At 54.6% G+C, this 23,661-nt stretch overlaps 1 protein-coding gene across 2 annotated transcripts in view; it reads right to left on the bottom strand.

Annotated features, from left to right (window-relative positions):
* The window catches only part of Sdk1 (sidekick cell adhesion molecule 1), a 744,195-nt gene that overhangs the window by 130,195 nt on the left and 590,339 nt on the right, over positions 1 to 23,661 (bottom strand). For both annotated transcript variants that reach the window (XM_074075462.1, XM_074075461.1), the window contains 6 exons: positions 22,868 to 23,049; positions 15,251 to 15,366; positions 13,401 to 13,593; positions 8,450 to 8,548; positions 3,969 to 4,160; positions 924 to 1,045 (listed from right to left, as the gene is read on the bottom strand). In XM_074075462.1, the coding sequence (XP_073931563.1) occupies positions 924 to 1,045; positions 3,969 to 4,160; positions 8,450 to 8,548; positions 13,401 to 13,593; positions 15,251 to 15,366; positions 22,868 to 23,049 (904 nt within the window). The remainder of the gene's footprint in view (positions 1 to 923; positions 1,046 to 3,968; positions 4,161 to 8,449; positions 8,549 to 13,400; positions 13,594 to 15,250; positions 15,367 to 22,867; positions 23,050 to 23,661) is intronic.

Raw genomic sequence — 23,661 nt, 5'->3', positions numbered from 1 at the left:
TCCGTGAAACCTGTCAACAGGTGTGTGGGATTCCTGCCCGAATTTACGAGCAATTTCCAGAAGTGAGCTGTCCTATAATCCAGGACAAGTGCAGGCTCGAGAGCCACCAGGTTTTACCACACGCGGTAACTGCGCTCAGAGTTCACTGCAGCTCACGATTTGGTTTTTTATCTTTGTCCCCTGCCCTTATCGGGACACGGAGCTGGTGTCACATGTGGGACTCATTTGTGCCTGCAGATCCAGCCCTGTCCCAGGCCCCCTGGGATCCTGAGCTTCATTCTGCCTCAGGCCCAGGCCCTCCATGCTTGCTCTGGCCCTTGGCGTCAGTCCAGGGTCTTTTCTGTTGTCCACTCTGGGATCCTGTGCCATCGGCCCCCGCTGTCTCCTCTCACTCATGTCCTACAGCTCTGTGTCGCCTCCCGGCCTCCTGTGTCCCCCACACAACCTGAGAGTTCATCCTGAGCGGAGGAGGGAGGACTTTCCTCCCGAGGACGGGGACAGGGATGGGGGAGAACTTCTCTCCTTCCCAGGAGAAGCTGTCAGGTTTTTCTTACCTCCAGCTCCTAGAACGGCGCCTGCAGCTAGAACTCGCTCTAGAAATACTGCTGGACCAGCGCGACAGAAACTGCACCGAGCAAAGGATCCACTGGTGTATTTGGTGACACATGGTGACGAGAATTTTTACAAAGTCTTTCAACTGTGCTGGTAAATTGTGGACCACGGCTTGGGTTTTATCCCGGTTCTCATTTCTCCCTCACCTAACAGGTCCGATGCCTGTCCTTGTCCCCCATGTCCCCAGTGTCCTGTCTCTATTTCTCCTCCTCCCCAGCCACCCCGAGTCCTGCTGGCCGTTGAGGAGTCACAGCAGGGTGGCAGGTCCCCTCCCACCCCCCGCCGATCCCCCGGCGTTATGGGACCTGTACCTGCCCCTCCACGATCCACCTGGAGATGGCTGTCTTTCCGTCGTAGCCGGGTCTGAACTGCAGCGTGGCCGAGCGGGGGCTGATGTTGGAAATGACCAGGTTGGATGGGGCCCCGGGCAGGTCTGGAGGAGGAGGAGAGAGGAAGGTAAGAGAGGCAAATCCTGTCACCACCTAGGACTTGTCGGCAAGGAAACCACCGCTTCAGAGGGACTCTCAACGAAAAAACAAAACACAAGAGCGAGACGCAGCTCGGTTTCCCTGGGATAGCATCACAGCGTGGGTTTTTTGGTTCTGTTTTTGGTGGTACTGGAGTTTGAACTCAGGGTCTTGTGCCTGTTAGGCTGGTGCTGTACCTTTTGAGCCACGCCCCCAGCCCTTTTTTGGTTTTTTAGTTATTTTTCAGATAGGGTCCCAGGCTTTTGGCCCAGGGGCCAGCCCCAGACAGTGACCCTCCTAACTACAGCCCCTCGCCCCTGTGTAGCTGGGACGCCAGGGGTGTACCACCACTGCTGGCTTGTTGGTTAAGATGGGGTCCCCCTGACTTTTGCCCAGGCTGGCCTCAAACTGTAAGCCTGCCCTATTTCCACCTCCAGAATAGCTGGGATTACAGGTGGGAGCCACTGAACCTGGCTTAAATTGTGTGTTTTTTTTACCTTAATAGGATCACCTCTAGGCTGCAGGCCATCTGAAGTGCAGGAGGACACCTCTTTTTCATCTTTGTGTGTGGTAGGTAATTAATAGACACTTGCTGGATGCAGAACGGACGTATGAATGTGAAACCGCCTCCCTCCTCCACACTCCATGCCAGGAAGGAGCGTGCACAGCTGTTTCTCTTTCCCACGATGTCCTGAAGGCAGCGAGGGAAGGGGCCGGAGCGGCACAAGGCCGGGGACTGCTTCAAAACAGCCTGACACTGCCAGTGTCCAGGTCTTGAGCCTTAGGCTTGTCGGGTCTGGTTTCCATGACAACTGAACGCAGGTGACAGGGCAGAACTCTTGCCACGCTGCATGTTTTCTGTTGCTCTGGCAACAAAATCAGATGGACGGGTCCCATTGTCTGTGGTTTTCTACGGCCACCTTACCTCATAGACAGAGGCCGCCATCTACGGCCACCGCTCCCTCGAGAGCCTGTCCCAGCAGACGTGTGACAAGTGTGTTCACATGGGTGTGCTGTATTGCGGTCATTGTGAAACAAACACTGGGAACGAGGAGGGACAGCTGGCCCGCACCCCGCTGTGTGTGGCTTCCTAACGGGCATTGCTGGACTGGCCCTTGAGGGACGAGGAAACCACTCTGTCATCAGCTCGGCACTGGCCCAGGCCGGGTCCTAGGCCCTCAAGGCCCTCTTGTGCCTGGTTTAATGAGTCCGGACAGAACGCGTCTAAACCAAAGGACAAGTGACTCGACTTTCTGCTCGGCGGCTCTCTGGATTCCTGAGCGTTCTTCAGTCTCCGATGGACGTAAAACCTCAGCACCACAAACAGAGCAGCCCTGGAAGGGACCTGGTGACGGGGGCGTGATCTGAGCCACAAATGTGAACCCTGCCTTCCTGCACACCAGCCATCGTGGCTTGTCCCATACAGCAAGGACCAGAAATGCTGGCTGGTCGGTGAGCCCGTTTTCCTGCCTGGGATGGACAGTGTCCAGGCCACCCCAGGACACCCTGGTAACTCACACCAGGTGCACTCCAGGGCTCACCTCTGGTGTACACAGCTGTTTGTTTGTTTGTTTGAGCCAGGGTCTCCTTATGTAGCCCAGGCTCACCCCAAACTCGTGATGTAGTGCAAGCTGGCCTTGAAACCTACCATCTTCCTGCCCCGGCCTCCAGAGGGCTGGGATTACAGGCATGAACCACCACACCTGGCTTCACGCAGTCATTTTAAAAATATTGAACAGTATGCTATCACCACAGCTGCTGTTCTGAAAGTACTAATGGCATTTCAAATGCGTGCTTTGGGAGGCGGGTTTACATACTTTAAGTGTGTGTTACGAGAACTGGCTATTGTGTAAAGTAAATGAAGAAAAAGGGAGCCTTTCTGTAAGACAGAGACGTACAGCCGTGCTGCTTGCCGTAGCTCGAGGGTTCTCCAGGTTGTTCTCCCCAGGCAGCAGTGATGGTGCCCTTAGAACTTTCTCCTGGGCAAACATGCTCAGGGTGGGGCTGGCTGTGTTGTATGACACCCTGTGACTCAGGTGTGCACAGCACCATAGGGTCACTGCCTTGGGAGGACAATGGTCTATGGGTGGACGGAAAGGCTTGTTCAGGGCTCCTCCTGCTGGCGGGGAGGTGACCCAGGTTCAAAGGAGCACTGTGTCCAGCAAGTACCACAGAGGTCACCGTGCCCAGCAGAGCCACCTGCTCACACCAAACATGGACTGTTGATTGTCCCATTCCTGGGGCCACCATGAGGACAGATAGGGACCATGAACACCTGGGCTTCAAACACTGCTCAGGTCGTGTTTGTTTTGTGTGCTCTTCAGATCATGGTGCCACTCCATCAAGAAGGTGACCGGGCTGGGGGAACTGAACCGGAAGTGGGGGTTCTCTTTCAGACCCCATCGCTTTTCCAGAGACTCAAATAAGGCAAACCAATGTCGTTTCAATGGCAGGGGGCTACAGCTTTAAGTATAGCATCAGACTGACAGTCCCGCTGTACTCTGTCACGGTCACAGGTGTGAGAGTTCACCCTGGGTTTGCCCCAGCCTTAACACTGGAAAGCAAGAGCCGAGGGCAATTGTCCTAAGTGGAGAGGAGCACGTTGGGAATTTAGGAACCCGGCCCAGTTCCCAAAGGACAGAATGGCAGGTGCAAGCTGTGCCCACCCTGACGGCGAGGTCCTTCCTCCTCCTCCTCCTCCACCTTACAACCCTCCATTTGCTGAGCCGCTCAGTGGCTGATGCTCGATGGTAGCCTGAATTTCAGGGTGAGTTTTTCCCATTTGCCTTTGTGAGCTCGGAGGATGGGGACCTTGGACTCTGGAGGCCAGGCTGAGTAAGTAGGGGGCTTCCAGCTTTCCCTGTAGAATAGCTCTCTGTTCTTACTGACCTGGGGGTACCCCGGAAGAGATGGTGGACGTTGTCGCCAGGCCCACCCCTGCGGCCGTCACGGCAGCCACGTCGATGGTGTAGGTGGTGAGGGACAACAGTCCCTTGATCTTGTACTCGTGGGTCGTGCTGTTGAGGGTGTGTGTGAGGCGAGAGCCATTCTTTCCGTACACCTCCCAGGAAATCTGATAGCCTGGAAGGACAAATGAGAACTGAGTCAGGCCCTCCACCAGGCTGGGCACCATGCCACCATGATGGTGGCAGGTTTGGGACAGCGGGGCGGACCACTCTGCTGGACATGCCCTGCAGAAGGAAGACACAGGAACCTCAGCTGTGCCCTTCTTGTACCACGGTGGCCTGTCTTTCCCCCACAGGGAGGACAGGGCATGGCTGGCGCACGGGCTAATGAGGGATGAATGTGACTGACAGCTCTGTTCTGTCAAATGAGGGTACCTTCTACCAGCATCCCCATTTTTATAGGATGCTATTTTCCTGATCTGCCGCTCTGAATCAGGGCCTTGCTCTCGGGTTGCAACTAATTTGTTGGCACTAAAAGTAGAATCAGGTTTTCCTTTGTGGGAATGATTGACAGGGCGCTCTTCCTGCAAGTCTGGAAAAGTTCCTTTCACCTGAGTGCATGGGTTCTGCTTCTAGCTCTGCCTCTGCACTTTTGGGATATCCTGTTCTCTAGCAAAATTTAATCCCCCCTCCTCCCGCCCCCCAGTTCTCAGTTCAGTCCGGCGGGAATTTGTGACCACAATTTATTCAACCTCAGACTCCGTTGTGACTTGGAGCTTAAAGAAAGGAAGACTCAACGCGTGTCTGAATTAACCCCGCGGAGGGATTTTATGCGATTAGCGAAGAATTCGGTGTCTTTTAAAGAGGGAGGCGGTGATGGAAGGAGCTCTGGGGTCCACAGGAGGAGAACTGCTGAGAACACTGGTTCACCCCTCTTTTCAGTCAATAAACTTGGGGTTCTGCACACCAGGGCCCATCTCAGCTTCTGTCGCATCTGGCGAAAGTAATGAAGTTAATCTGCCTCGAGATGAGCTGGAATCGAGGCGACAGTCTCAGAACTTCAATATCATGACAAAACATGAAAGTCAGAACGCTCCCTGGACGCAGGGACTGTGGGGCACTGCCGCATGGCAGAGGCGATGTCGCTGTGCGAGGGTCTTTGCCCAGCCCCGTGGTCACCTCCTTCCCCCATGTGGACTCACGGATGCTTCTAGGTTCCTGATCTGTGTTTCCCCCCCAACGGTGCAGGCCCAGGTGACCCCCATCCAAAGCTGCCCCTGGCCACCACCTCCTCCCTTTGTGTGCTGTTCCCACACAATGCGCGGCCTCGGCCTCCCCTCCTTCTTCCCGCCTCCTCCACCCGCCCCGCTCATCCTCCGAGAACCAGCGCTAAGATCAGGGGCTCCTCACCAGCTCTTTCCTCCTGGCTAAATTTGAAATTTGGGGGGAAAATGGTACAATTAAAACAAAAACCTTCAGGGCAATGAAACTCACAGCATCAAACACTGGAGAGTGTTCGGGATGCACCTGAGAGCGTTCTAAGCCCTTTGTGCGGACTAGTTCACTCGGTCTACCCATTAGAACTTGGACCTTGGGACATGGTACAGGGAGCTTCAGGAATTTGCTAGAAACCCCCGGCCTGCTCCCGGGCCTGGGCCTCGCGCCTTCTCAGCGCTCCCAGGTCCTGCGTCCTTTGCCACCTTTGCTGTGTATTTGGGCGAACACCACAGACACCCCTGACCGGGTGGGCTAGGCCTGTGACTCTCCAGCCAATGTGGCATCCTGGGCCTGCTCTGAACGCATGGGAAGAGGAAGCTTCTGTGGTGAGGCTGTCGCCTTGTCTGCTAGGGAACTGTATTGGTTTAAGAGCTGCTTTTTCTCAAAATTCACTAAACATGGCGTCTCGTCTGTCATGTCAACCTGTAGCTGAAACACAGCAATTTTGGCGGCTTTGGTAAGTGCAGCATGGCGGGAACTTCTCAGGCTCTGACGGATGATGCAGTGTGCTCGGATTGTTACAAATACAAACCCAAACCGAGGACAACTAAAGAGACTGCTCTGCTCCGGAGGCCCAGGGACGACACTGGCAGAGCAAGCGCTGTCCTGGGGGCTCCGATAAAGGTGCAGATGGGCACAGTGGCGGGCACGGGGTGGGCGAGGGCGCCCTGCTTCTGCACGCGTGTGGACTCTGGCAGCTGTGGTCAGCAATGGTTTCACTGGTTCCAGTGGAGAGGACAGGAGAGGAGAGGAGAGGAGAGGAGGGGACAGGAGGGAGGAGAGGGTGCCTGGAGCCAGCAGCCTGGGTACCTCCAGCTCTCGGCGTCCTACCTGCTCTGAACGGCCACCTAACTGAGACTAACGAGCACGGGAGCCTCAGGAATAATTTTCTGTTGATCTGAAGTAAATTGTGCAAGGGAGCAGGGGGCGTCCAATCCCAGGCTGTCTCTCTGCATCCTGGCCCTCATAAATCAGAGTTTACAGGGGGGAATGGGAGACGCTGAAATTTACAGTGGAGCAGGATGGGCAATTTACTCCAGGCTGTGAGCGGGCGGGCGAGCTCCCCTCTCACTCCAGCCCCAAATTAAAACGGGGGCAGGGCGGGCACCCATCATGGGCCTGGCCTCCCACAGGGCTCCCGGATCATAAAACACACGGTGCCCAGCGAGGGTCAAGTCAATAGCCGCCTGTAACAGCAGCTATGCATGTGAGGAACGTCTTCCACAGGGTGACGGCCACCAGCAGCATGGGGACCCAGAGGCAGGTGTGCTGGCCATCACAGCTTTTCTTTAGCTGTGTTCTGTAAAACACCTTCTGCTCCAAGTAGGCCTTTCTGGGGCTGCTGGCACATGTGGCCATGTCTGTTTGGGGGTGCCACTGTCAGGTACGGCATCCAGAGTAAGGGGTACAGCACCGAGGGCAGGTGCCACAGGGAGGTAGGTGACTGGGTGATATTCCTAGTGACACTGCCATCCAGTCTCACTCTGAGGCCTTTCCCTGTACACACAGAGCTGTCGGCATCCGCCACAGCTTCTGGGAACACAAGTGCACTTCAAGGTGGGGACAAGAGTGGACAGACACATAGGCCACACGTGTGTGGGGATAAAAGTGGCCCCCAGAGAGGAAGTGCGGAGTGGGCCACCAGACCTCCACGGCTGGCCGGTGACAGCAGCATGGTCCACAGAACCCGACTCAGAGCAGCCGGAGCGCTGAAAGCCAAGGCCACAATAAACCATAGTCGGCTGCTTGTAAGTACAGGTGTTCGTTTCAGTGAACTGAGACAGTGAGTTCATTACGCCCCATTAGCTGGCGGGAACGGACGAGCATAAATTGTAAGTATTGGCAAAACAGTGAGCTTTAAAGCGAGAGCGAGGCAGCATGGTGCTTGGGGGGCGAGGCCCGGTGCCTGTGACCGTGACCCCAGACAGACGCCCTCTGTCTACCCAGGCACCCAGGCCAGGTTTCTAGAGCGCAGGTAACTTGGAAAGCCCAGTGGGCACATGGGAGTTGCCGGCCTGTCAAGGGCACATGTGGCTTTAATTCAGATCCTGGGATTGGTCCCCGAGGGTCTGAGCTGGAAAGACTGTCCTTTCCCACGGCGTCCTGCGATGGTTTGTACCCACCCCACTCTGTTCTGCTTTGCATCTCCATCTTCTGTGTGGCATAAAGTAACGACCCTGTTTCCCACCCTGTCCCTCTCTGGCCACACTTGGGGGTGCTGGGGGTCCTCCTTGTTTACAGGTCAGCGCATGGAGGCCACACTGAGAAGACCAGGGTGTTGGGTGGTCTGAGGTTTCACGTCCAGTTCGGTAGGGACTGTTCCTAGACCAGGAGGGAGGACACTGTTCCAAGTGGACATTTCAAAGTAGGAGCTTCTCGTAGGCAGAGCCCCATGGGTGGTTGACTTTAAAAGTTAGGGTGTAAGCCAAGTGTGGTGGTGCACGCCTATAATCCCAGCACTCAGGAGGCTGAGGCAGGACGATTGGGAGTTCAAGGCCAGGCTGGGTGACATAGCAAGACCTTGTCTTCAACTCATCGTTAAATAAGTAAATGAAATAAAAAGTAAAAGGGTTTGAGGTGGCGTGAGCTCCAACCAAGACCCCATGCGTGGGCTCTGAACTCCTGCTGCAGGAGGGCTCTGGTGGACACAGCAGATCACAGAATGTCACCCATGAGTCATGGTGGGCAGGCACCAGTTTTGCTGCCCGGGACTCTGCAGTGATCTCCTGGGAGCAGTGACCCTGCTGAGGTGACACCCAAGGACACTTGGGTGCCTGAGCTAGCGTGAGGAGTTCAGTCTCAACACCCACAGGAAGTGACCCTGTCCTCGGGGCTGTGGCTGCCACACGGCCAGGAGGACCCTCAGTTGCTCCCAGGAGCGCTGGGCCCAGGTCAGATCCACTCCAATAATTTGTTCAAAGTGACAGGGCACACTTGTCCTTTTCTCTCAGAGGTAGGGGCACATACCTGTAATGACACCGTTTTTCTCCAGGGGCTCCTGCCAGCTGATCTTCAGAGATGTGTCTAGAATCTCCGTGAAGCTCAGATGTCCCACAGCTCCGGGCTCTACCAATTAAAAATACAGACGTCTGTTAACAGAGCCTGATTCCCTTTGATCAGATTTGTGTGGAACGTTCTTACCACGGAAGGGAGGTAAGTAGTGAGCCAGGGTGGGCAGAAACCGGTAGGACACTCCAGGAGGAATGCAAGAGGGACACTAAAGGCGTCCTAGCCTTCATCACGTAAAGTTATCTGGCCCAGCGCCATGCCAGCCGCATGGAGAACGGAAGTAACCGGACACAGTTTGTTCTCAGTCTTTCTTCTTGATTCAAACTAGCAGGACAGGCAGGCTGACTGGATGGATCTGCAGGAGGGTCGCTGGCCCCTGGCCAGGCATTTGCAGCCGTGGTCCTGCTTGTGTGGGGCCACAGGGCTGTGGATGCCACAACAGGGGAGCCTTGGTCCAGGGGCAGGGCTGGTCCCCACCCCTCCACAGGCCTCCAGGGAGGCGGGGTGAGAAAGGGCCGGAGCCCTCCTGCTAAGGGGGACGGTGGAGCAGAGCTGGGTGTGAGACCCGCCTACACCTCACATTACAGTCTTGCCACCGGGAGACCAGAGAGGCCAAAAGAGGAGTCGCCAAGCCAAGCCAGGCCAGGCCAGGCTGGGCCAGGCCTGTGGAATAACCTGCTCCAGGCCACATGACCTGCCCCTGGGGGCCGATGGTGGATCTCCCACTCGCTACCCACAATGGCAGGACAGGGAGGCAGGGAGGTGCCCCTGGGCTGGGCTGCACCTCCTGTGGCTGTGCACCTTGGCTCAGAGCTTGACACCTATGGCCTCTCTGGGGGTCAGCGCACCTCACATAGTGCTCAGAATGGAGCAGTGCATGCTGTGACCCAGAGGCGACAGGGGAGAGAGAGCCAGGAGTACTGGGCAGTCCCCGGCCTGCCACTGTTCCCCATGGACCTGAGGGAACAGAAGGAAGGAATTGCTGGGAAGGGGGCTGGAGGGGCCATGGTTTCCCTGTTGCTCTTCAGAGAAAGGACGGTTGGAAGGCAGAAGGGGGAGGTGATGCCTGGAGATGTCACCAGAGACAAGACACCAGCGTGCACCTCTCAGCTGTGCACCTGCTGTGCCAGGGCTCTAATTGAAGGTGTGGGGTCACTGGCTCCCGCGTGAAGTAACTGGGAAGAGCCATGCTGACATCTTTTTATTGCAACCAGGGTATGGCTAGTCCTGCTGGGGAAGCGGGTCCTTGGGGCACCTGCGGGCCCCGTTCTGGCTAACCAGCAGCCTTGCCTACACAGGCCGCAGATTCTCAAGTGAATTCAATACCTACTTCCCAGCTGGTCCTTGGACAAAGTCTTCTAACACAACTTCTGACTTAAAAAAAGAAAAAATTAGCGGTCTTGGAAAGTAGCTCGCCTGGGTGAAACCCGCAAAGGTCTTCCTGGATGAGCTCAGACACTGACAAACGCCACTGTCCTTGCAAGGAAGACGGTAAAATCCGATGGCTTGTCAGGACCATCTCATCCTCCCCGGTCATGAACATCCAGAAAGACATCCTGACGGGTTTTGAACTGACTTCCTGTCTTCCGATTGATGGAGTAGCACAGAAAGCCTTTTGCTGCTTTTACGCTCAGTGTCTCTCCCTGGACTCCTGCTCACGTACGCCAGCCTCCCGCGCTGGGGCTGTCTAGGCTCCAATTTATTTCCTGTCGTTCTTTACTGCTCCCTTACCCACTTCCAATTTCCTTGGGGTTTTGGAGAAGAAGGCCAGAGGCGGGAGGGGCTGGTGGTGGCACCAACTCTGCAACCGAGCCAAGGCCACCTGCCCAGGGCTCAGAGCCCACTGTCACCCCCGTCTCCATTCCAAGAACGCCGTGTCCTAATAGGATGAATGGAGCCCTGCCTATGGAAAAAAGTGGTGGTTAGAAAATTCTAAAAAGATGACATTACTCCAACTTCTTCTCTCTGATGAGGACTATTTAACACTGATATGTGACAAGCTGAAACCACAGGAAAATACTTTTTTTTTTTTTTTAATCAGTCATTGAACAGTCACCAAGATAGTTCACATCCGGGTCACTAAACCCCAAGGAGTTTCAAAGAACTGAGATCAGACAGGTGTGGAGTCAGATTGGAAACCGATGGCAGAATGACAGCAGGAAAAAGCCCAACCCGGGGCAAGTAGGTGGCACAGCTGTAAAGAACCCATAGGTCAGAGAGGGCACCTCAACAGAAAGACACACACTCAGAACCGGGAGAAAGGGAATGCCGGCATGTGAGGCCTGAGAGAGGCGGCTAAGGCAGTGCCGAGAGGGAGAATCAGGGCACTCGACGCCTACCTCGGCAATGAGGCCAGTAATCTAAGTGCCCATCTCAAGAAATGAGAAAAAAATAACCCCAAAGCAAGCAGAGAGAAGGGAATTATAAAAACCAGAAATTGATGACACTGAGACCAGCAGAAAAATGTCTTTTTAATCAATTAAGTTGATGAATCGTCTGGAAGAATGGCAAAGGTCAAAAGAAAGAAGACACAGGTCTCCAATATTGGGAATAAGACAGAGAGCATCTGGACTGCTCCTGCAGTCATTAGAAAGATAACAAGGCCAGCCGGGCACAGTGGCTCACGCCTGTAATCCCAGCTACTCAGGATGCAGAGATCAGGAGGAGCGTGGTTCAAAGCCAGCCCAGGCAAATAGTTCATGAGTTCCTATCTCAAAAAAACCTTCACAAAAAAAGGCTGGTAGAGTGGCTCAAGGTGTAGGCCCTGAGTTCAAGCCCCGGTACTGCAAAAACAAACAAACAAACAAACCCCAAAACCAAAAAATAATAGGGGATTTTTACAGGTAATTTTATACTTACAAATCCAAATTCTCAGAGGTACAATTCCTTGAAAAGTATACACAGTACTAAGACACGACCAAGATGAAATCGACAATCAGAATAGTCCTCTAGCCATTATGGAAATTGAACTTACAAATGAAAACCACCCCAGAAATCTCCAGGCCCAGAGAGCTTCACTGGAAAATTCCACCTGACACGTAAACAGGATTGGCACAATGGCTTCTAGAAAACAGAACTCCCGAACACACTTTACCACACCATACGGTCCTGACATCAGAACCAGAAAAGACACCCGGAGACAGGAGGAGAGTGACGCCGTCTCAAAACAACAAAAACCAAAGCTGTCACGCGAAAACCCTCCAGACTCAGCAGCTCAGTGAACCCACCGGGCAAAGGGTGAGGTTCACCCAGGCACCCAGTGGCTCGGCATTTCCTGTCAACCAGTGTGATCCAAGGAACCCCATCAACCCACGGGCAAACCCCACATCTGTTCAGGACAGAAACTCCCGACAGGTGAAGGGAAGAGTGAAAAAAGGAACTCCTGCAAACTCATCCGACCCCACACGCGAGGCCGAAGGCTTTCCCTCTGAGCGGGGCCCTGACGCCATGTTGGAAACTCTAGACGAGGAAAGAAATAGGCAAAGCTGTGCAGATCAGAAAGGAGGAGGAGGGGAGGGGGTACAGGACAGGAATCTCAAAGAGCCCACGGATGCCATGTTGAGCACAAAGTGCAATAAACCGTATAGAACCTAAAACTACAAACTACAACTGCCTGGGATCTATAACTATCTCAGAATAAAATTCGGTTAATAGCCAGCCTGGTGGTTCACGCCTGTAATCCCAGCACTCACGAGGCTGAGGCCGGAGGATTGCGACTTTGAGCCCAGCCTGGGCTACAGAGTGAGACCCTGTCTCAAAATAACCAAAAAACAAAAACAAACAAAAAACGTTCAGTTGAACACAAATCAGAGAGCAGAGGGAAGAGAGAGGAGGAAGAGGAAGCAGGCTGAGATGCAGAAGGGGAAGTGAGGCTTGTTTTCGGGATAGCTTTGGCCTCTGCAGTGTCGAGCTCAGTCTAAGATCAGGGGCCAGCAGAGCTAAGCTCAGGAGACAGAGCCTCCCAGAACCAGCCAAGATGGAGTCAGGGAGGCTGCCTGCCTTCAAAAACACAGCCGAGGTGTACCTCCCCTCATAGGGGAGCGTGCACTCACGACACCAATTAGAGAAGACAGAAAAATACACAGCAAATGTATGAAGAAAAGTGTCCGTAATCATACTTCAGAGACAAAAATCCCCAAGACCAGTACATACGTGTTTTTTTTGTGGTTGGCCTCAAACTGCACCTGGGTTACAGGCATGCACCACCATACCCAGCTTGTTCTTTGAGATGGGGGCCTCACTACTTTTTTTTTTTTTTTGGCCTTGGCTAGCCTCAAACTACTAGCCTCCTCTCTCTGCTTCCAAGTAGGCAGGGTTGAAGTGTTAGCCCCACACTTGTCCTAAATCCAAATATATTTTGGTAAAATTTGGATCTCATCTAGTTTTGGAGACATTTTTTTTTCACTTAACATTTTGTCATGACCATTTTCCTCAAATTTTTTGAGCTTCAAAACATTTTTAAGAACTACAAGGTATTAACTACGTTGTCATTCCATCACTTTTTCCTGGGTTCCCCATTTGGAACATTTGGACCCCCCCATTTCTTCCAATGACAAATAGCTGTGCTCAGCCTCCTTGTGTGTGACCTCTGTGGGTAATGTCAGCAGTCAAGGCTCCCTGTCACATCAGCTGGCCACCGAATCAAAATCTCTGGGCTGAGAGGCGGGTGCACCGCCCCGGGATGGCGCAGGAGGAGGGAGAGCCGGGAGGGGCCGGGGACCAGAATTGGGAATCTGGTGACAAATGAGGTCGGGGGCCCGAGGCAGGCCAGTCCCTCTGTCTCTGTCCCCAGAGTCACTTCCTCTGGCCCAGGCTTCCTCCTGGGCCCAGGGCCCTCCTCCAGGGACCCTGCCCACCCTGGCCCGGGCGAGTGAGCAGCGCATCGGGGAGTGACACGGGGCGTACTCACTGTCCTCGAGGGTGCGCACGAGCTGGGGCGCGCTGGGCGGCCCGTCCCCGGGCGTGGTAAAGCACAGGACGGACGTGAAGTAGGCCGTGAACTTCCTCAGGTTCGTTATGGACCCGCGGTGGACGCCGTGGAAGTCGGGAGCAATGGGCACTACGGTGACAGCCTCGGGAGCGTCCGCCGGCCACGCCAGGAGCTGCGAGGGACGGGTGAAAAGGCGCCTTGGAATCGCGTTTCTCTGTGCGACTCACTTGCTTGGCACGCCATGAATGCACAGGTGCCCGGGTTCAAGTCTTACAATGTCACGTCAGAAGGCTGAGCTGAAGGACATGTCACAGATGGCTGTGCGTGAGCGTGTGAACAGACGCCTGTGCATTTCCTACACGCACAGATAAGAAATCCGCTGTTACCTCACTCCTCAAACCGTAATCTTCCCTTTTGCAGTGCTGGGATTTGAACTCAGGGCCTTCACCTTGAGCCACTCCACCAGCCCTATTTTGTGAAGGTTTTTTTCAAGATAGGGGTCTCAAGAACTATTTGCCTGGTCTGGCTTCAAACTGGGATCCTCCTGATCTCTGCCTCCTGAGTAGCTGGGATTACAGGCGTGAGCCGCTGCGCCTGTTCAAGCTGTGATCTTCCTCACTCAGTGTGCCATGGGGCACGCGTTACCTTTAGCAGTAAGGGGCACACTGACGTCGTCCTATTGACACAGTCAGTACCAGGAGAAACACAGCCATTCCTCCAGATTGCCACCCACTCTGACTCACCAAGATTCATTCAGAACAGTCTGCATTTTAAGTCTGCACCACACTGGTTTCCTGGAAAGGATTCTGGGAGATTTGGAACCGTTTTAAAGCAATAGACTACGGACAACCATTCCAGGGAAAGTCCCTGCCAGATCCTGGCAACAGTAGGAACCTGTGTGAATTTTAATTTCCTCGGCACCACACATCTCCAGGATTAATAGCTCTGAACGCCGGCCGGCCGTGGGACACAGGGTGCACGCCCGCCAATCCGAATGACAACTGAGCCGTCAAGAGGGCTGGAGCCTGCGGGTGATCAGAAGGCCCCTCTCCCTCAGGAAAGCTGTGGGCTTAGATGGCTCTGAGATGAAAGGCCAGGCAGGACAAATTTCCAGTGACAACTGTGCTCATAGCAGACAAGCAAGTGTTTTAGTAGAAGTTTGAGCCCAGGTTGGAAATTAAAGAAAGAATAAGCCGTGTCTCTGGGAAAGGAAACTTTTCTGAAGCTGAAGGTGGCATGGATTTGAGCAAAGACGGAAGAAGGCCTCTGTGAAGGCCACCTGAGGTCAGTGGACGTGTCCTGTGCACCACATGAGCTGTGCACGGTGGGGACTTCTAGAGCCTGGTCCCCGTGCCGTGCGCACACTGGGGGCCGACGCTCTCGTCCAGCCTGGAGGAGATGCTCAAGGGGAAAGTGACCCGTTTGGAAGTCATTTCCAAGCCCACGGGCCAAGGAAACCAAGGCTGTGTTTAATGCGACTTGGGCCCCCAGGTTTGCAGAACTCTGCAAAGGGGGACAGTGGGCGTTTCCCTCGTGTGCCTCCCTGCGTGTGGCCCTGAGGGGACGCCCTGCCAGGAGGACATGGCTTGGACATGCTTGGCTTCAATCAAGCCACACAGAGCTGGTCAGAGCCCGTCCTCTGAGCTCCTCTGTGTCGCAGCCACCCTCTTGCTAACTGACCCTTTGAGTTTCTGAGTTCTTGTCACAGCTAGTGACAAGATAAATGGTGACCACCCCCCAAGGTGAAGACGCCTAAGGGGGTGGCCTGTCTGTCCCACGGCTCTGAGGTCTGCCCACCAGAGCCACCCAGGGGCCGCGGACGGACGTACCTTGTAGCCCTGGTTGACACCGTTGACAAACTGCTGGGGTGGTGGCCGCCACACGAACTGGATGGTCGTGGAGTCCACAGCTTCCGCCTGCACGTTCTGTGGGGGTGCAGTGGGCACTGAGTCCAGGCATCGGCGACAGCAGGAGGCAGAGGGGCGGGGGAGACAGAGAGAAACCCTCAGTGCCACTTCCAGCCACCGGCACCGTGGCTGAGGGCAGAAGGCGCTGAGTGTTCTGGAAGTAACGGTGGCAGAGCACAGCAGGAGACCGGGCCACTTGTCACTCCTGCAGGACAGCGCAGCGCACTGCATGGCAGAGGCAGAAAACCGCACTGGGCCACAGCCTTTGCTGGGGGTCAAGATGGATGGTGAATAAGACGTCTCCTCATTCCTTTTCAATTAGCCCGTCATTTAGAACGTCCCGCCCTGTGGTTACCTGCCCTCTGCACTGGCTTTTTTTGGGAAGGAACCCAGGTCCTCACACATGCTGGACAAGTGCCCTGCCACTGAGCTCCATCCCCAGCCCTGAATTGCTTTTTTTTGTTTTTGGTGGTGCTGGGATTTGAACTCAGGGCCTCACTCTTGCCGGGCAGGCGCTCACCACTTGAGCTGCTCCACCAGCCCTTTTTGTGGGATGGGTTTTCTCGAGAACGGTCTGCTAGGGCTGGCTTTGAACCCCGATCCTCCTGATCTCTGCCTCCTGAGCAGCTGGGATTACAGGCGTGAGCCACTGACACTGGGCTTACCATTTGCAGACAATGTGGTTGACTCTGCAGAAAGTTCCAAACCTCCCAGAAGTAAGGGAGGTTGGGAAAATCCAAAAATCAATTCTACTCCAAATGCCTGCCGTAAACTGTTAGAAAGATGCATTTAAAGCCGGTGCCTGGGAGGGAGTGGTAAGAACACGCAGTAGCTGTAACCCGAACACCGCGACACAGACCCTCCAAGGAAGGAAATCAGACAGACAGACAGACAGACATCAAGAACGGCTCCTCGAGCTGCCTCCAGGGAGCGTGGTCTCTGGGGTTCAAAAGCCTGCTGAGACTTAGCTGAGGAGCCAGGCTTGCAGAAGAACCGAGGTGGTTTTGGGAAACCGTGTACACTCCCGCACATTGAAGGCCTGGCACAGAGCTGTGGTCAGGAAGTCACCCGGGCCACCGCCACACGAGAGCAGATGCCTCGCTCACCGCTCAGCCGAGTCAGCGCTCAGCGACGGCCTGGGCAAACTGGACGTGCAAGAAATGGTCTCACCTGGGCCTCATAGCACAGGTGACAGTGTGCGGGCGCGGGGACAGAGAGACAGAGACAGACGGAGGGAGGGAGGGAGGGAGGGAGGGGGAGAGAGAGCGAGAGCTGGAGTTTGCACTAAGCTGTGTGTAATGCTTATGGCAGCTGCAATCACCTGTTTCCCCAAATTTGCAAACACCCCAAAAGTCCTCAACTGGCAGATGGGGAAGCTGCACCACATCCCAGGGTGGAACAGCATCGGCAGTGAAAGGGAACAGACGTCCCACATGCACCAACGACACAGGGGACTCTGAGCCGCTACACCATGGGGAGGAGACACTTGGACACGAATCTCTGCATCCATCTCTACCCCATCGAAGGCAATCGCGGGCCGAGCGGGCTCAGCGGTGCCCAGGCGGCCGCGGTGGAGGGCTGAGGACACGGGTGGGACGAGGCGTCTGCACTCCACCATGCTAGGGGTGGTGGACAGGGAGTCGGTCAGGGCCTATGGTACCGAACGCTGAACGGCTGGTTACTGCATGTAAGTGGTGGCACCTTCAACGCCGCTTTTAAACACGCTGCCACACTGTGACACTTTCCGCGGAGAGGTGACATCCACTGGTGCCCTGGCTCCTCGCCTGTGGGCTCTCCGGCAAATCTGATCTCATAAAGTAGCACTTCACCTTGCTGGGGACACAGGAGAGGATGGACGTTGATCAATGACGCAGAGCGGGTCTAGAAACCTCTCGCACATCTATCAATTGGTTTTTGATGAAAGTATAGAGAAAAGTTTTTTCAATGGAGGCTGGAAAAATTGGTCATATTTTTGGGGTGCCTGTGTGGTCATGTGGGAAGAAAAAGGTCCCTGAAGCCACCACACAGGCCACGTGCAGGTGCTGCCATGGACAGTCCCCCGCCACCTTCCACCTCTCTTGTGCCTCGTGCCTCCTGGGTGCTGGCCGCAGGCACAAGGAAACCCCACGCAGCCCCACTTGGAGTCTGAGCCCCACAACAGAAACCTGTGGTTTCAGGGTATCTTGTGATACAGCAAAGGAAACCAGCAAAAAAAACCCAAGGAAAAGCGTCTGCCGAAAGATAGGGGAAAGACGAGGAGGAGGGGGAAAAGGGAAAAAAGTTAGGAGCCAGTGGAGAAAGACTAAAATGTGATCTGCCCTTTTGTCTTAAAACCCACAGTCCCAGTTTGGCTCTGAAGCTCACATGTGCAAGGCTTGGTCCCCAAAGCGGGGTGTAGGGGGTGGCTTTGGGGACATGATTAAATCTCAAGGGCTCTGATCTCACTGATAGGTTAATCCATTGATAGATTGCTGCAGGGAGTGGGTCCTTGGGGAGTGTGCCTTCTCTCTCCTCTCTCTCTCTCTCTCTCTCTCTCTCCCCCTCAGCTTCCAAGCTACCATGAGAAGCAACAGAGCCAAATGCCACGGACAGAAACCTCTCAGACCATGCACCAAATAACCTTTCCTCTTTTGCGTTGATCGTCCCAGGTATTTTGTCACAGTAGCGGAAAGCTCACTGACCTGGCCCCATCCTGTGAGACCGAAGCGTTCACCTCATTCCTTGTGACTCTGCTGCAGGATTTCACAGCTCCAGTCACTGCTTGTGGAATTCCGTAATACCTTTCCATCAACTCTCTACACGCTCTAAAATAAGACGGCGCTGGGGTTTGAACTCAGGACCTTGCCCTTGCTAGGCAGGCGCTCCACCAGCTGAGCCACTCCTTTTTGCTTTGGTTGGTTTTGAGATAGGCGCTCGCTTTATGGTCATGCTGGCTCCGACCCCAATCCTCCTATTTGTGCTTTCCTGCGCAGCTGGGAGGACAGGTGCAAGTCACCACGCCTACCCATTCTTTGAGATGGAGTCTCATGAAACCCCTCCCCCACTTTCCCCACTGGCCTCAAACCGTGATCCTCCCGACCTCTACTTCCCGAGTAGCTGGGATTACAGGCGTGAGTCACAGCACACCCAGGCAAAATTGCAATCTCCAACAGCGCCCCGAGCCTCCACAGGGAGAGGAGGTCTCTCCTTTCCAGTTCACTGCCATTTACGCCACACTGAGGATTTCCCAAAGGAGACAGGAACGAGGCACGAGGAAGCGCTCGCTTGTAATCCTTACTTCAGAGCACCCTTCACAGCCCAGGTGAAGAGCCAGAGGCTGTTCGTAATGTCTTACGAGTGTGGATAGCCAAATGTTTTCTCCCCGTTTCTTTTTAAAGGTGAAATAGTCCTTTCATTATGAGGTAAGGGTCTGAAACCAGAATAAATCAGGCAAACGCAAACATACCTGCTACTGGAAGAAAAGTGACAAAAAATCAAGGCAGAAGAACAACGTAGGACCTGGATGCACTCAGAAAAAAAGATGATTCATAGGCTAATCTGCCCCGGGGTTTCTTCTAGAAAAATCAGCACCTGCGTCTTTACCGAGGCCTTACGGAATGGACGGAAGCCGTTTGCTGCTCTATGGCACTTTTTGTTTTTCTTCTGGGGTGTCGCTATAATCTGTTGTTCTGTACAGGCTCAGCTGGGAACGTTATGTCTGCACTGTTTCTCCCTGTGAGTTTTATTTTATTATTATTATTATTATTTTAGTACTGGGGTTTGAACTCAGGGCCTACACGTTGAGCCACTCCGCCAGCCCTTTTTTGTGTTGGTTTTTTTTGAGAGAGGGTCTCGAGAACTATTTGCCTGGGCTGGCTTCAAGCCTCCATCCTCCTGACCTCTGCCTCCTGAGTAGCTGGGATTACAGGCGTGAGCCACTGCGCCTGGCTCTGCGGTTTTTATTTTTATTTGAATGGTTTTGGACACTAACTGTGTGTGTTGAACACTGAGTCCCCATCACACAGGCTGGTGGTGCTCTGTGTCCCTCGTCCCTTCCCTCTCTTACACCATCTGAAGTTGCTGACGTCGACATTGGCAGTAAGGAAAATGCTTCTAATTACATTTGGCGTTTAGTTTGCAAAACCTCCTCTTTATAGTTTTTTTCTTTTTCCACTTTTGAAACCAAAAGCCTATCAATTTTCTGGGAGCACCATGAAATTCTCGAGCAAAATCTAAGTGACTGTCCTTTGCCTTGTGGTGACGTCAGGATGGCACCATGATGGCAGCTCGGAGCGTGCGGGGGTCTCAGGTCACAGCTCCTGTGACAGACCCAAGTTTCCTGCCACCCTGTGCAAAGTTCACTTGGCCAACACCGTGGCCGTGCGCCACTTCCCCTTGGAGGTTCATGTGTCCCGTTCAAAGAGCCCCGGGCAGCAGAGGTCGGGGAGACCCCGCTCACGAAATCTATCAGGTGGCACCGAGGACAAGACAACGGGGAGGGAATGGAGGATGGAGGGGACAGGGAAAGTCTGAATTAGATCGCGTGCACCAGGCGGTCCCCGCACGGCCGAGGTGGACACGCGTCACCCCCATCTGTCCTGTGATCTGTCACAGCAACACAGGACGAGAGGACCCAGGTGCGTGCTGGCGAGCGGAGGGCCCGAGATTCCGTCACAGCGCGGTGTCACACCGTGTGGCACCAGGGCCCAGAGAACCTGCTGCGTCCTTGGGCAGCACGTCCGAGACTAAACGTGCGTGGGAGCGAGGAGCCCCGTGTCATGGCTGTGCCAAGCCCCCGCCCGGTTCCAGATAAGCCACGCGCTCAGCACTTCCACCGGGGCGCTGCGGCAGGGAGCTCAGCTCCAGGCACTCCCCAGGAGGTAGGCTTAGGCGGGCTGTCCTACAGCCCCCCGCTGTGACCCCTCAGCAAGTCACCTTAGAAATGAGCAGAAACTGATGGCCCTGCCAGCGTCTGTCCCCCTCTCCAAACAACAGACAGAATGCAGCCAGCTGCAGGACCACTTTCCAGCCTCTCCTGCACAGAGAAAATTCCACGAATTGCAAGGAAGATTTGTACCTGAGTCTCTAGAAAGATCCTAAAAGGCAGCATATGCGGCCATAAAGCACACCCCTGGCCTCCTTCCTCTATCTTGTTTTTTGGAATGTGGATGTGATAGCCAGCATTGCAGTAGCCAGTTTGTGACCATGAGGCAAATACTTAAGACAGCAAAGCAAAAGGGTCCTGATTCTCTGAGGACCTCAGAGGGACCACTACAGCACCACCTGCTCACTGCCCACTCTTCTGATGTGAGAAAAATGAAAACACATCTCTATTTTCTTTAAGGCACTGTCATTGGGATTTGTTTCCAGCACCTGGACACCACTCAAAAGCAGCAGAGACAGCTGTGGTCACTCCTCCTTGTGGCCTCTCCCCAGAGTGCCCAGCACGGCCCTCTGCAGGTGCCTTTGGTGTTCGTGTTATATTCAGGGCATCTCGGGATTGAACCCAGAGTCTCACACTTGCTAGGCAGGCGCTCCACTGCGTGAGCTCGCCTCCCTTATGTCCTCCTCCCCGAGTAGCTGCGATGACAGGGAGGCCCCACCATGTCCTGGGGGTCCTGACTGGGAGCCTTGACCTGTGGACAAGTGAGGAACGTGGCTGGCTTCTGTCCTTGTCCCTGCCCTGGTTTTCTAATCGTCAGTCAGCCTTAGCTCGGGGCTGCCTGTAGGCCCAGGGCCGGCCACGGGTCAGGCGTCTCCTCTGGCCTGGTGTCGCCCATCCCACAGCTCTGGGGGCACAATTGGCTCTCACACCACTCTTGTTCTAGCAGCAGAGAGAAGAACTCCAAATCCCTTTCCGTGCGACAGCCACCGCAGACACGGTCAAAGAGCTAGCTGTGGTCACAGTGGACAAACACACGGGGGGCCACCCTGTGCGGGCATCTGTACCCAGCCTGTTCCACAGCCTGTCCCCGTGTACTGTCACCTTTTCTTGCCACACCCTCTAAGCAATCAGCCGGACACCAGCCTGTCACAGGTGACGCACCGAGGCTCAGGGGTCAGGCGGTCAGGCCTGGGTGACCTGGGAGAGGCTCGTGCTGCCATCTCCAAGGGGACCCTGTGCCCTGGCGCCCCAGTCCACCCCAATCATGCCAAAATCTCCTGAGGTCTGGCTGACACCGCCCCGAGGACGGTGGTCTTGCCTCTGAAGGCTGAGGACAGGCATTGGCTCTGCCATTTTGGGCCATGTCATTTGGCACTGACTGAATTCTAGCCGGCAAAGCGCCCGGTGTGCACGTCCAGCCCGGCTCTGCAGGGACGGGCTGGCCAACTCGGTTGCAGCATTGTCACGGGCACACCAAGGGGACACGCGTGAACTGTTTGAAAGGACAACACGCCCCTTCTCGCCACCAGCTGCCATAGCCAGATTATCGCTTCCCGTGTCTCCAGCTGCCACCACGTGAATAAAAACCCCAAACGCCAAAGCCTCTGTCCCCTGCCAGGCCCAGGCCTGCTTCCCTCTGCCCGCGAGGGCTCAGCGCCCACAATCCATCGATTAGTCACTCTGCGGTTTCATTAAGCAGACGAAGTAGAGCCAGCGCCAATTGTGCAGGTTTCAGCTGTGTTCCTGTCCTGTCCCGAGGAGTCACCAAAGGTCACTCTCAGCGGATGGTCCTTCCTGGCTGGCCTGCAATGTCACGTCTGTCGGGCACTGCTCTTAATTTACAAGGAGGATTTATGGAGTCAGGGATGACAATGGACAGCCAGTCAATAGGGTGATGATAACAGCGTGTCATATCAAGGCACATTAGGCTCCGGCCATGATTTAGGGGGGAAGTTGTCATTTGATAAAGGTCAAAACCCAAGCGAATGAAACCGCGCCCCACAAGCAGAGGGATTGGGGCGGAAAGGATTTGAGACTTCGGGGACAATTGCTTCCCGCCGAGGATTTGGGACAAATGTGGGTGTTTACAAATGCTCTGACCAACTGTGACCTTCGAGGGGACAAGGTCTCCCAGCGAATCCTCCAGGAAGCCGGGAGGAGTCAGTGCCAGGGACATGCCAAAAGCCACAGACCTTCAGGAAAGTTCTGAACTTAAAAACCATGAGGCCTGATTCAGGCAGCCGGGGGACCCTCTGACCGTCCCTCAGGGCACAGCGCCATCTTGACTTTTGTTAAATCACACTGGAAATTTCCTCAGGCCAGGGGAGCCTGACTTCCTCCCTTCCTCCTTCCCTCCCTCCCTCCCTCCCTCTTTCCTTCCTTCTTCCTTCCCTCCCTCCCTTCCTTACTAGGATTTGAACTCAGGGCCTTCACCTTGAGCCACTCCACCAGCCTTTTTTTGTGATGGGCTTTTTCAAGACAGGGTCTCATGAACTATTTCTCCAGGCTGGCTTTGAACCTCGATCCTCCTGATCTCTGTCTCCTGAGTAGCTGGGATTACAGGCGTGAGCCACCATGCCCGGCCTTCTCTGTTTTGATTTCTAACACGCTCCAATCAAACTTTGCCGCCCCCCTCACCCTGCCCCGGCTCCCACAGACCTAGAAAGTAAACTCACCTCCTTGCAAGGTGTACTCAGCCACCGCCCTGCTGAAGACGCCCAGGCCCGCCCCGTTGTAGGCGGCCACCTGGATTTCGTACTGCGTCCAGATGATGAGGTCCGTCACCAGGCAGTAGTTCACCTCTGGGCTGGTGATGTTCTTCTGCTGGTGCTCGCTGGGCAGGCCGGCCAGGCGGTACCTGTGGCAGGAAGGAAGCCATGATGGCGCTGAAGCGACTGACCCCAGGTCAGGTCAAAGACACCGGATCTGTCCCAGACGACGCTGGTCCTGATTCAGCCATTTTAAACAGCAATAATCTCACACTGATTAACACTGGTCACAATGGATCTAGTGGTTCAACCACATTGTGGTTACAGAAAAATTCTACCTGTTTTATTTTTTTTTGGCGGTACTGGGATTTGAACTCAGGTCCTTGCCCTTGCTAGACCTGGACTCTACCACTTGAACCACACCCCAATCCCTTTTGCTTTACTTTGTGCTTCAGATAGGGTCTCTGCTTTCTGCTGGGGCCCACCTTGGACCTCAATCTTCCGACCTCCACCTCCCAAGTAGCTGGGATTACAGGCATAGGCCACCACTCCAGCTCTAAAAGCCTAGCTTTTTAAGTCTCACTGTGGTGCATACGGTGACATAGTGCCCAAAGTGCCAAATGGGACTCCCTCTGGAGCTGCGGCGTGAGGAGAACTCAAGATGCAATCGGCCTCCATGGGCTCATCCTCCACTCTGTCTCTGTTTTAGGAATTCTAAGTTTGTTCAAGTTCATCCCAGACTGAGAAAAAGTGGCTTTGAA

The sequence above is a fragment of the Castor canadensis genome, chromosome 6 (assembly GCF_047511655.1).
Source record: "Castor canadensis chromosome 6, mCasCan1.hap1v2, whole genome shotgun sequence".
Classification (NCBI taxonomy): domain Eukaryota; kingdom Metazoa; phylum Chordata; class Mammalia; order Rodentia; family Castoridae; genus Castor; species Castor canadensis.
The sequence above is the reverse complement of the archived record's forward strand: the minus strand, read 5'-3'. Positions and strand labels throughout refer to the sequence as shown.